This window comes from Haliaeetus leucocephalus, unplaced genomic scaffold (genome assembly GCF_000737465.1).
Source record: "Haliaeetus leucocephalus isolate CR32 unplaced genomic scaffold, Haliaeetus_leucocephalus-4.0 Scaffold395, whole genome shotgun sequence".
Taxonomy (NCBI): domain Eukaryota; kingdom Metazoa; phylum Chordata; class Aves; order Accipitriformes; family Accipitridae; genus Haliaeetus; species Haliaeetus leucocephalus.
Genome location: NW_010972831.1, coordinates 5,598,510 through 5,612,279, shown reverse-complemented (window position 1 = coordinate 5,612,279; position 13,770 = coordinate 5,598,510). Strand labels below are relative to the sequence as shown.

Here is a 13,770-nt window from a genome sequence, read left to right as displayed (position 1 = left end):
TTCCTCTTACCTCCAGAATGAGATGCAGAGAATGAAACGGGGGAAGCCTTCAGGGAAAGACACATGATGGTAACTTGAACATCATCTTCGGCTATTCATAATTTAGTTAGAGAATCATCCATAGACAGAACAAAGAAAAATTAATCTAAATAAATTATTCATCCCTCCACGGGAATAATAAATCCCTGCAAACCCGTGTTCCCTCCTCTCTGGCTACTGCATTTGATAACGTGTGAACCATCCTGCACGTGCACCTTGAGATAATCTGTCCTTGGGGAATGGCCGTTTGTAATCCTGACGTGCTTTCAACCACCGTTCCTTCTTTTGTCACCCGATGTGAAATCAGGAGAGGAAATAAATGAAGCAACAGCGGAATCTGGGAAGATTTGTAAAACCGGAGTGACGAGAAACTGCCGTCCCTCCCCACAACTGTTGTTACTGCTGCTCTGCAACAGACATCACCACTACCACTCTCTGCAGCTGAGCACCCGCAACACCACAGCCAGGGCCCAAGCCTGGGGAGCCCTGAAAATACATCCTAAAGAGCTGGTGGCTAGCGTATCTGTTAGTGCACACCTCGCTGCAGCTGCAGGTTGGTCTGAGCAGCATTAGAAAACCCGACCAGTGAGGATTTCATCTCTACAGATTTATTCTTTCTGCTTGAATCCTGTGATTAACTCCTGTGTGTTCAAGCACAGGCTCACCTGCCGGCTGTGCAAAGGGAGAACAGGATTTTACCAACCAGGCACCAAATTTGCCCTCCCACAGCCACGGGGCTAAGGAGAGGGAAGGGGAGCAGCCTGCGCCCAAGAGGGGACAGTGCTGAAGCACAAACAGGCAGACAGTGTGAGCCCAGGTTCTGCCTCACTCAGGGATTTCTCATTTCACCTCCTTCCTTCCCAGCCTCTGTGAAGCTCTGGGATGGAGCTCATTTTCCTGGAGCATGTCTGATCCCTTCTCCCAGATGCACAGCGACGAGTACTACAATCCCTAACAAGCACAGCCCCTAATAAATATAGTCCTATGGCCCAAACTTGACCTGGTGAGGAGCATGACCCTCCCAAGAAGGCATCTGACACCATGATCGCTCCTCACCTGCCAAACTGGTACAGGACTTCTTTTTCCTGCACATGCAAGTGAAGCTTGAGTTAAAATAAAGCAGGCACAACTGGTCGATCTGCCCCTAAACCCATAAGGGATTCAGTTGTTCACAGTTGGGCACATGCCTTCAAAGTCCCCCAAAAAGGGTAGAGTAGTGGAAGAAATTCAGCATTGTTAATGACAAGGCGATGTCTCCCTGCACGGAGACTCCTCGGGGGAGCTCACACAACGGGCAGGGCGCAGACGTCCACTGACCCCGACCCTGCTCCACGCTGGCTTTGTGGCTGGGTGCCAGCAGGAGCTGGCCTCCTGGGAAGGGGGACCTGGGTTATCCAAAATATTTCACCTCTGGTTCTCCTCCTCTCTGCACTGGTGCAAACTGAAGCTCAGAGGAGGAGGAGGAGGAGGAGAGGAAGGCCCTTGAAGTCTGAGGCTGCTGTAAGCGTCCCGTCCTGGGAAGAGGCCCAGGCTCCCTGTTAAAGCCAATGTTTCCAGCATCTCTCCTCGCAGGGCAGCGAAGGTGCCAAAGGGGCACACCCCTGCTTGGGACACGCCGGCTGGCATAAGAACGAGGGGCTGGTGCTGTTTGACGCTTGCTCCATGAACGGCCCTTTGTGGAGAGAGGATGAGATGCGGGATGGGAACTCCCACTGGGGACAGCAGGCAAGTCCAGCACACGCAGGAGAAATAACAAGCGGCTGGAGATGGGCTCCGCAGATGTCTAGGGTTTGGCCTTTAAGCTGTAACAGCGACAGAGGCTGCCAGCTTGTTGGCAGGAGGTTTGCCAAGGTGCAGAAGGCATTCAGTCAGGCCTTTCCTCCTGTTCCGAAAAGGAGTTGCCTTGCTGTTTTACTGGTGGTTTCTGCATGCCTGTTGTGCGAGCAGGGGAGAAATCTGCTTTGGGGTTCTCTCCTGGGCATCTCATTAATTCAGTGGAGCTGCAGATGCCTGGATTCCAGCTGTTAAAGGGTTGGGGTTTTTTTGGTGGTGGTGGTGATGGTTTGGGGTTGGTGTGTCCCCCTCAAATAAATAATGAAACAGGAACAGCTGCGCAACAGGGAGTGAACAGTAACACAGAACTCTCAGGCAAAATCCTCAGTGCTGCAGCAGGAGCTCAGCCAGGCTGAAGGCTGGGACACCAAGTGCATCACAGCTAGATATTCTCTGAATCCACCTAAACTGTTTTTGTAGCTGCTGACTTCCAGGTACCTCTATTTTCTCCACCACATGGACCCAGCAACGTCCTGGGTTTCACTCCTGCTAAGCTGTCTAAGGGCAAACACCTTGGTCAAACTCTCCCTTGGTCTGAATGGAGATGCAGTATCACGGTATATGATGGTTAAGAGATCACAGGGCATGGGAGTGATGGAACACAGATTTTTCAGCAGCATACTGTAAATCATAAGTCTGGAGAGCTTTGCTCCCAGTCACTGCAGCTAGTCCTGAGCAACAGAGTTTACTTCTGCTCACTTAGAGTCTTTTTTTGATGAGTTTCTCCAGTTTCCGTATCCGAGAGGACTCCTGCTCGGGCGTAGGAGCGCTCAGCGAGAGGGAGCCGGTGTTCTCCACTCCGGAGGGGGGAGCCGGGAGGCGCTGGCGGAAGAGGTCCAGCATGCTGCTTTGTTCACTCCTCTTCAGGCCCTGCGGGAGCAAAGAACAGTGAAGCAAGACAGTTAGACTTCATTGATCCGGGAGCGGGCATGCATGAGAATAGCTGCGGGAGAGCCCATTTCAAACCCCAACCTTTTGTTCACCCACCAAGAGCTGTATGTAGACCTCTGGATGATTCCGAGATAACTGAACTCAGCCCCAAGAGCCAGAGCAGGTATGAGCATGCAAAGTGAACTGAAAAGTTGTTCTTCAGTAGCAACTCTACACACTTTCAGAGTACAGAGGATACACTTGCCTTAGAGTGCTTTTCCCGTTCCCAAACCCCTATGTTTCTACTGAAAAGTCACCAACAATCTCAATGCAGCACTAGCAGACAAGCAGAAACCCTGTGGGACAGGTTCTAACCTTCATGTCTAGTATCTTCTGGAAAGTGTCAGTGCTGCAGTCAGCAAGGAGCTTGATGTAATTGTCGACAAACACAACCGGGGGCTCGTGAGGAGCCATAACCACCTGCCAAGACAAGAAAAAAGAGATCAGACAAATTCTATGAGTTAAAGCCAGTGCTCAGTCAACTCAGGCACACGAGTGACAGCAGGGCTGGCCTCTCCTAAAATAAAATGCTTAAGGAACAAGGAAGAGGCTGTACATGCTGCTACTAACTGAGAGGTAGAGGCGAGTGAAGAGAAGTAAGGAGCAGGGAGAAGGACAGGGTCTCTTTCTGCACAGCAGTGGTGCTCGGACCCAAGGGGCTGTGTATCACGTTTCAAAGAGCAGCAGAACTTTGTCTGTACGCCTGTGGGCTGGCAGGCACTGGGAATTGTCAAAGCTCAAGATTTTAATCTTGTTGCATGGGGAAGACTAGCTGGGCGAGTCACGTGGGGAAGAAAGGCAGTGCTGGTGGTAAGGGGGACGCTTAGAAAGTCCCCAACAGATCAGGCAGCTGGGACACAGTCCAAACCCTCACTTTGGTTGTGCATCCCTCTCGCTCCCTCCTGCCCGGAGGCAGGGCAGAGGCAGCGTGTCACAGGGGAATCTGACAACACTCCGCAGTCACTCCCTGCGTCCCCAGCACAGCGTGGGTCAGAGCAATCTGCTGTGCAGTCCTCCCGCTTCTGACACGTAACCTGATGGGTGAGCAGTGCCACACGCAGCTGCTCTGTCCTTTGGGTGCAGCTCCTCTTGTACGCTTCTCTGGAGAGAGTGGGATGCAGTGTGCGAACCCCCTGCTGACATCTGCCCCGGAGCTCCCACCCTCTTAGTCCCAGCAATGGTGAAGTCAGGAAAAAAAATTAAAATAGCCTAGAAGCTGGAAAAATGATTACTTATTGTTATATTTTCCTTACGTAAGCAGCGAGCTCCATAGAGAACACATTTTTGATAATGGTGGGCAGCAAACCCATCTTTCTGGGGAAGTGCGTGTGTGCGTGTGAATGTGTGTGTGTGTGAACGTGTGCCTGCACGCAGGGCAGAAACAGCACAGGACCAGACTCTTCCCTGTCTCTGAAAACATTTCCATATGTTTCCATTGACCCAGCTCACCCCACACTGTATTCTGTCACCAAGACATTTCTTTCTTTCCCTGCACTTCAGACCAATGAAACATCATAGCCATGTATACACTTATAAATCCTTAATTTACAGCCCTTGTAAAAATCTTCTGCCAAGATGAAAAGCTGGAACTTCAGACAGTGTAGCCAAAGGAGAAAGGAAACAGCTCTGTGGGATGTGTGCACCCTGACGCCCTCCTCCCCGCTTGCATCTGTGCTTTGTAGGGCTTAGCTGAATGAATTTCTTTGTGCCATCTATGGGCTCAATGATACTCCTACTGAATTAGCTGCACCAGTATAAGCCTGGGCACACTACTGTATGGTGGTATTGTTGTATGCAACAGAGGCATCGCTTCTGAATCATCTTGGTAGTAGGTAGGAGAGCCCTGAAAACACTGAGGAGGAGTGTAGTGGCCTGTACTTCTGATGGGGTGAAACAGCTCTTAGGGAAAAGACTCTTTAATGTACAATTTGGAAACAGCTGAGGGAGTCTGAGCACTGATAAAAAGAGACAACCCACAAGGCAAACAGAACAGCCAGAGATGACCAGTCAAGCTCTGGGCTCCTGCAAGGAAATCTTCCTACAGAAATACTGGTGGTCCAGCGGGAGCAGGCACTTCCAAGAGCCATTTTTTCCTCTCCCAAACCCCAGAGATGGTTGCTGACACCAGCCCCAAATGCTGTGTGTAGGGTTACCTAGACTCAGGGTGATCTATTCAGTCACTACGATCAGCAAACCTGCCCCAGCCAACCTTTCAGCCCCATCATCCGCCAATTACACGGGGCCTTATTTTGTAAAACAGCTTTGTGGAGCACTGAGCGCCATAAGCATATCGCTGTTGAATTTCTAGTTACACTGACATGGAGCCCTCACTTGGGGCCAGCAGAAGTGCTTTATGCAGCAGCAGGGTAAGCACGGGATGTCTGAAAAAGCAGTCACACTGCTACTGCGCAGCCTGCGGACCAGCAGCACTCCACAGCCTGCACTCCCTGCCCGAGGCACTTCCTATACTGCTCCCGATGAAGCCAATGTGATGTTAAGGGTAGACAAATTAACAACATTACTTTTCTGATTTACATATAAGCTCCACGGAAAGACCTGTTTCTGTATGCAACGGGCACCAATCCTCCCTGCTCCTCTGTTAGCAGTACTAGGGTATTTTTCTTCAGGCCATTTCTAAGAAAATTTAGACTTCCTTTAACATATCTACTAACATCTCATTCACCTTACTCCAAAAGCAGGGAATTGCAGAACTAATTTCTGAATTCGGAACGCAAACTCAGCCGTGACATTACCTTGGGCATGGGAGCAAAGCCACACTGAGCAGCAGGCAAGCATGGAGAGCCCGGCCTCTGCACCCCCTCCTTGCCTTGGCTGAGGTTTGCAGGAGGCTCTGGCTGGCAGCTGCCTGTCCTGCCTGACCCCAGGTCCCGCTAATTCACTCACAAGAACATCTTCACAGCATTGCAGGTGAGCAGGGGACAATCCCACCGCTCAGGAAGGTACAACTGCATTGCTCCCATTGCTTCTCCTGGGATCAAACCTAACTTCTTACTCCAGCAAGAGCGGGGAAGGGGAGATTGCTTTGCTTGTTACTTTATATGAAGACAACACACTGCTTTTGGGTCATTTTCCAGGCACCAGCTCTGGAAAAAGAAAAAGGACTCTAGTGAATACAGTAACCCAGACATGTTTGCACTGGCTGTTACACTAGACAGTAAACAGGTGACTCAAGCACGGCTTGGCTCCCCTGCGTGATGGAGTCTGCACAAAGGCCTGGAGTAACCTGAACTGGAAGGTTTGCCCTGCAGCAGACACTTATGGATGCTAGCTCTGATTTTCACAAGCTCCTGAGGGAATCTGGTGCCCCAACTCTCCTAGTAAGCAGAACTTGAGCCCTTGGTTACCTTGAAAAATGAGGATGAAAACTCAAATGCGATGTTAAAAGAGAGTGGGGGCAAAACCAAGGCGAAGAAGCCAGTTCTGTAGAACAGCTGGCAGCGCACCCGGACAAGCTCGCATACGTTCATGTGCAATTGCAGATTGCCACATTCAAAGGAAGGGCCCCCTGGAATTCGCTCGCTCCGATTCCCAGTCCAGCAGTCTGGCTGGCAGGTTATCAAAAGTCTTGAGTTACCTTCAGGATCATTTCAGCCCGAGTCATGCCTTTCACCACTATCTTTGTGTAGCTGGCAGGAGCCTTCCTCACCACTTGGGACCCAATGGAGGGCAGATCCAGGAGAACCATCTTCAGAGAGTGAGTGTCCAGCAGCAGCTGCAATAGTTAAATCACAACCTGTTATTCAGGTCCCTTTTACCAACCTCCATTAGCTGCTATAATCCAACATCCTTAAAAGTTTAACACTTCCCACATTGGAAAAAGTCCTGGTAATTGGACTGCAGGAACAGGAGGGACTGACCCACGTAATGACACTTCAAGGAGACACAATCACCCGTGGCTACATGGCAGCACCGTTCATTGATTTTAACAGAGCACTGCTCTGCTGACTTGAAACGACTTATGGCAGCTCAACATCTGGCACATAAGGCATGGATTTCCAGTCCTCTTCCCCTTGACAGTATAAAGTGAAACAATCTCGATTACCTGTAGCCGTATCGTTATTTAGATACTGAGGTCAAATGAATTAACACCATGCTTCCTCCTGCACCCAGCCACCCATTATGTCAGGTCTTCTGCATTTACTCAACCACTTCTTTTTTTTTTTTTCTTTAAAAAGAAAACTGCAACAAATACAGCTACACTGAGAACTGCTCAATATCCTGTGCTCGCTGGTACACTGAAACTCACAGCCTGTATATTGTTTTTTTACTAGACCAGCAGCTAAATAAGCAGCAAACAGCAGCCACAAAATTTAGCCCAGACAGACAAGCGCTGTCTGAAGACAAAATGCTGTGGGGGTTAGGGGTTTCCTAGAGCAAAATTACCCCAAATACTGCACACTTCTGGTTGCATGAGATATGTTTGAGGAGGTTGGAGAAGATCAGTGAAGGCCAGAAATCTGAAATCAATCTAGAAGAAGAGGAGCACAATTTATTTACACAGCAGTGAGTATGAAAGCCTGCTGGGCTGTCGGCACACTCACCGCATTTCCTGCAAAAGGGCTCTCAGGAGCAGGTGGAGGCTTGTTCTTCTGGAGCAACACAGAACGTTACGGGCACTGCAGAACCCCCAGCAGTCACCGTGAAAAATATGAACATTTATGGCTTTCAGCACATGTGGGAATTCAGGTCAAATACAAAGGACTGAGCCAAGGAGGAGGGGTGATGGGTCATGCCAGTTCAAATCTGGACCCTGTTATCTGCAGCAGCGTATCATTGCTGTTTGCTGTCTGTTTCATGGTTTGCATGAGATCAACCGATGCCACCAATCTCGTCCTGGGAAGCCAGGAAACCACAGCACAAATGAGCAGCTCTGTGCACCCTGGAGCTGCTGGAGCCTGATGTCGGCTCAGGCTGTCATAGCTGGATTTCTGCATGTCTACGAGGGATCCCATAGACGGAAGATTTTTCCACGGTTGGGGAATTCACGTCTTTCCCATGTAAACTCTCGCATGTCTAATAGGAGTTTTGCGCACTCTGCAGCTTTTCCCGCAGATGCAGCACTCGCAGGCTCTGTCCCCTCACTCTATTTCCTCCCATTATCCATTCCAGGTCCCTGGCATTGCTAACTCACTGCCAAAGCTTGCTGAGATGGAGAATTGTTAAGTCAGAGAGACAAACACAAAAAGTGAAACCCCATAGTCACTCATTCCCCACACTGAACACCTCTGTAAACACTGCCCAAGTGTCCAGATTTCAAACATGATTACTAGCAAACAGCAAGAAAAGCTGTGTTTAGGACCAGGAAGGCCAGGAAAGCACATTCCGCAACGACATTTGCACCAGAGGAGAGAAACTGGTGTGGAAAGATGCAGGTGGGTGATGAGGGGGCTGTTCAAAAGATGCTAAGGCAATTGAGGACCTATATGCTGCAGAGACAGAGATCAACTTCTGAAGACCTCTGTACATCTAACCCCAGGAAGGTATGTCCCACTTATGACACATATTCATTGGGAATCAGGCTAAAAACCTTCCCAGTCTGCTTTAAAGAAGCAAATTGGGCCTGTTATTCCAATACAGTAATATTAAAACCTTTTAACATTAGACAGAAGCCCACTGCTGGCAACCGGTTAATCACTTTAGACACTTATTTAAAAAAAGATTTCATTTAATCACTCTGAGGTTCTTGCTCATCGCATAAGATGAACAGGAACCGTGCTTCACTCATTTGCTTTCCATTAAGAAAGAGGAAGGTTTTGATGTAAAGCTCCTGTTTCATTTTGCAGACACACACTGCTCAGAACCCATCTTTGATGCCTAAAACCCAAGCAGCTTTTATGGCACTGATTTGAAGTTCACAGCAGTCCCATTAGGGACAATTCTGCTTTTTTTTTTTTTTTAAATTAGCCCATCAGGAGCTGCTGTATATGCAGGGGACAGCTGAAATCAAAACCTCATTCTCGCAGAGTAGCAGGGTCCCAGCCCACAGGCAGGGGTGGGAGACGGAGGGTGACAGCCCTGCAGCTCCACCCATGGTCTCAAGGCAATAAATAAATACCCTGTGCTGCCCACCCACGTCCAACTCGGGGACAGGGGCTCCTGTCAAGGGGCAGTGTTTCAACAGAAATGCATATGTTAATTCAAGCGGCAATAATTCACCGTCCTTCCTTCCCAAAGACTGTATCTCACTGTCTTGCGGTATCTACAGCTCTCAAAGTGCAACAGGGAGGCAGGTTCCTGGGAGAAAGCTGGGGAGTCCTGACCTAGATGTTGGGTCATCACTTCCCTGGGTCTCAGTTACGGAGTCGCAGAGGTGGGGATGGCTCTTCCCCACCATGCAGCAGTGTTTCGGCATCTTTGCAATGCCTGAGGAAGCAAGGCCTGGAAGGCATTTACGCAGGAGAGAAACTGTCCTGTCTTCAGGCACTGCAGCATCACTTGCCTAGCGAGATTCAAAACTCCCACCAAACCCAGGGCCTCCATTTAGCAATTTTTTGGGACAGAATAGAGAAAGGACTGCATTATGCCTCCACAACCCCATCCTTCCCACACAGCTCCGAGGAGAGGCAGACAGCAGCCATCTATAACTAGCAGGCAAACCGAAGGAGGCAAACATCTATTTGCACTCGCTGGAACTCAGCCAGGATGCAGGCTCTAGCAAAACTGCCATCAGGCTGCGGAGGAGCCCTTGGGCTCCCACGGCTTCGTTTCCTCAGAGAGGAAGGAGCCAGCACCTGGGAGCAGTGAGCACAGTCCCTGGGAGGATCCGGCATTGCTCTGCTTGAGAGCTGGCACGCCGCCACCGCGGGAGCGTGGTGCTGAGCACTGCGTGGGGAACGCGTAGGAATCAACCTGCTCTTGGCATACACGTTGTCATGTGAGACCAAGCACTGTGTGTGTTTTACATTCAACACTTACTAAAGAAAAACAAAAAAAAGTATTGGTGTTTAAACTACCTGAGGTGAGAAACTCCCTGGACACCTGGGCTTTTGGGTTGGGCTTCTTGTTGGGTTTTTTTGGTAAAGTTTTCCTGTTGTCTCACTTCCCCTCCAAATAATGCTTCCTACATCAACTCCTTTTAAGGAGCAGACACATGTATGAATAACGGATTAAAGCCATTACCGCACAGGCCCTCTTCACTGCCCACCCTCCACCCTGGAACTTCTTGAAGGAGAGGAAAGGGGAAGCACATCTCATCCAGCAACTTCGGGTTGACCATGCCCCAACTGTTCTGAGCAGAGAGGCCATAGGCTTGAGTTTAACTCCAGGAGAAGGCAGAGTAGCAGCAGAGGGAAATTTGAGAAAGGATGGGACAGAAAAACAACAGTCTTTCTGAGAAGGATGCGGGAGCTTCTTGCAATAGTTTCTGCCACAAGCACTTCTTTTCCTTTGTGTGAGCACACTGAAAACAATCTCATCGTGACACTTTAGACAGGTGCGCAAGAGGTTTGCTGTTCCTGTGCTATTGTTACTTTGACTGGCAAAGTAAAAGCTCCTCTGCTTGGGAAGGTGCCTAGGACCCCTCTCTCACGACCGGTTCAACTGTGGCAGGATCCGTGTAAACCTGCTTCCACTCTGCCCTGTACCAGAGTGGATCCCTGTTGCCTCAGCTGCACCAGAATTCAGGACACATAACTCAGCTCTCTGCCCCTTTCTACCAAAAACTGCCTTGACTTCTTGAACCCAAAAGTCATAAAATATGACAGCCAATACAACTACTTCTTACCTGTTCTGCGCCCACCATGCTAATAGGTTTGCACTTGAAGAGATGGTTAATGAACTTGGGAATGAAGGAGCTGCAGAGAAGAGATACAAAATGACACAATTACATGTGAGTATTTGGAGTCATTCAGTCTTCTGTGGTAACAAAGCATGCAAAACCAAACCAGGATGGCTTTCCACAAAGACACTTTAAGTGCCTGGTTCTCAAGCTGATTCCAGACACATTAAGTATACTAAATAAATAAACCCCCAAACCCTAGGTACAATTCTTTTGCTTTAATCCACACTGATCTCAAAGTTAATTGAGAAGTTGCACACATACCCTATGTAAATAAATTGCTATAAACTATATATGAAGTATTACAGTACAAGGTCAAGAACAAGCAAACAAACTATTGTCCGTAATAAAAAACCCAACATGCCAGGATTAGTATAGCTATTCATGGAATGGAAATATCCTGATTGTATCCAGAACGTACATTTTACTGCATACAAGTAATTCCATAACACGCATATTACACGCTGAACTTGAGGTCCAGCCAAGGCTGGAGGTCTGCTGGGCCCTGGACATTCACACAGAAAGGCACTCTTCCAGAAAGCTTCTAGCCAACACAATCAAGACAAGAAAAAGTTTTGTGAAAAGGAAAACACCATTACCCTATTTTACTAATGTGGACTTCAGACTCAGAAAAGTTACTAAGTTACATACGCTCAACCAGGGAGAAATTGGCAGACGGAAGCCCAATATTCGCCACCTTGGACAACTTACTCCAGAGCATCAGCTTTGGTCTTAGCTTTTTGCTTCTTGATTTTAGGCTTCGTGGTAGTTTCACTCACTCTTCAGTGAGAAGCAGATGCTCCCTTCTAGCAGAAGCACTGGCTGAGCACCTGCAAGACCAGATCCTGCCCCACCTACCCTACTGAGCTGCAGCACCAGGAAAACTCAGGAGCTGAACGCAAGGAGAGGGGCCAGCATGAGCAACACAGACTCCGTCTCTCAGGACCACACCACTCATAGTCTTGTCTTCCTCCTGCTGCCTTGTTTTTAATGTACTCTGCTTCTTTCACAGAGCCTTCTTTGGCTGAATGCCTACAAAGCTCACGTTTCCAGGACCTTGTCCATGACCTGGTGGCAGGTCTTAGATTTTAATGGCTCTGTCCTAAGTTCATGTAAGTCGGTCTGATTTCTGTCCTTTTTGAATGAAGCACTGTTTATGGTGATGATCTAAATTCAGCGTGGTTTCCCCCTTGCATCTGTCAAGCTATTTGTTTCCTTCCCAAGAAGCAAGGAGCATGGATAGCATCTTGTTTGTCCTGCCACCTGTTTTCCAAGCCAGCACATTTATTTTTTGCCCTTTCTCATGGAAGAATGACAAAAACATAACTCAGGCACAGAGCATGCCAAGCTGCTGAGCAAATTGAAAGAAACGGTTCAAGGAAGAGTCCTTCCAAGAGAAGGCTCCTTCCCTTCCCCTTCCCTCAGACACAGCCACGACCTCTCTCAGTGAATCATCTTTTCCTGGAGAGGTGTCAGGGAGAACAATTTCAAACTACTATTAAGAACCAGCTACTGGGCTGCCCCAAATAGCTTTGAATTTGGCCACCAGAGAAACAACCTTGGCAACAAAATATAAATAAGAGGAGGAAAACAAGTCCCGTCTCCTCAGGCACAACAGCATTACAGCAGAGATTAACTTATCTGTTTTAGAAGTCCATTTTTCAGGTGTATAACTAATTCACAGAGGGCAAACGGAGAGTGCCAAGCACAGCTGGAGCTTAGGTGATCCTATAAAATGATCAATCGGTAGCAGCTTTGGATACAGCAGCTTGCTACAAGCGGAAGAGTGCAAGAGATTAATTGTACCTTTGATCTTGCACGTAGGTCCAACTCTCCCTCCCTCTGTAAGGTCAGGCACGGTGCTAATGCTCATGTTGTGTATGAGAAACAGGGCGAGCCTTTCTTTCTGCAGGGTGGCAGACAGGCAGCCAAAGGACCCCCTCCCCTCTTTTTTTTTTTTTTTTAATCTTCTATATAACCACATGGTCTCCCATAGACGGCATTCTGTCTTGCATGAAACAATTCCCAGGCCCCTTAGGATGGCCACCCACAATCAATGCAGAAGGGTAAAGCGACCTTCCATCCCCACATGCCTGTTATTTCATGCTGCCTTATTGGAAACAGCTTCTCAACTCCAGCAGGACAGACAAGACAAACCGTAAGATCCAAGGGCTGCTCTGGGTTTTTTTTGCCTTTTTTTTTTTTCAGACTAGCAGAGACCATCAAGGGCAGTTGCACTTAACTGAAAAATCCACTTGAGTCTCTTGCCTAGGCTGGACTCAGTGCTTGGCTCTCCTAGCACACACCAGGCAATCCTGATGCGAATAATACGTGCGTATTCAACGGTAATGCTCTGCACGAGATTTTGTACTCTAAATGCCTCTACTCCCTGCACATCCACAGAGCTAGATTGGATGCCAGAATTCATTTACAGTTTCAGCTATAAAACTGAATCCAGCAAACGCTCCATAGAAGCAGACAAGTCCCCAGTGTGACAACAAAGCAGTGCAAGATGGATTAGGAACCTAAAGCACAGAAACCACAGCATCTGAGAGGCTCCCCTCCAACGGGAATGGCTCTGCCAAAGCCTGTGTTTTCCTAATCCCCTGCACTGATGATGCATCAAACACAGTGCCTTGCTAAGCAAGGCAGACAGAGGTGCAACCACAGTCTGTCTGTCTGATGGGAGATGAGCTACTGCAGGACATCATTCAAAGCATCCTGGTGTCACTGAGTCACTGCAGCTGAGAAGAGTTTTGCTTTATGCTGCCCTCCGAGGCGGTGACCAGCCCTTGCAGGCTTGCCCAGGCTTAGCTCAGCCCGTTGCTTCAAAACCTCCAGAAGCTTCTTCACCATGATCTTCTTCCACCTAACTCCTCTGCTGAAAACACGATGCAAAGGCCAGAGTGACTGGGAGGACGCCTGCTGCAGTTACCCACCACGCGTGGCTGTCCATGATGGACGAGCCGCTTTTCTGGCGAGGGGGAGAGCTGTTTGTTTTTCCTGTCTCTCGGTTCTAATCTCTTCCTCATTAAGGTCAGGTCACAGACTTCCCAAACACATCCCGGCATAGCAGCCATGGATTCGCTGCTGCGGTTTTTGATTTCAAAGGATAAGGATCGAGGTGCAGTGAGAACAGAGCCCCTCACCCTGCCTGCGAGTGCCTCCTG

At 48.8% G+C, this 13,770-nt stretch overlaps 1 protein-coding gene across 1 annotated transcript in view; it reads right to left on the bottom strand.

The window, feature by feature from the left end:
• Positions 1 to 1,174: 1,174 nt before the first annotated feature.
• The window catches only part of VPS53 (vacuolar protein sorting 53 homolog (S. cerevisiae)), a 67,759-nt gene continuing 55,163 nt past the window's right edge, over positions 1,175 to 13,770 (bottom strand). The window contains exons 19-22 of the mRNA XM_010573748.1: positions 10,547 to 10,616; positions 6,398 to 6,535; positions 3,118 to 3,222; positions 1,175 to 2,742 (exon numbers count right to left, since the gene is read on the bottom strand). Coding sequence (XP_010572050.1) covers positions 2,572 to 2,742; positions 3,118 to 3,222; positions 6,398 to 6,535; positions 10,547 to 10,616 — 484 coding nt within the window. The 3' untranslated portion in view covers positions 1,175 to 2,571. The remainder of the gene's footprint in view (positions 2,743 to 3,117; positions 3,223 to 6,397; positions 6,536 to 10,546; positions 10,617 to 13,770) is intronic.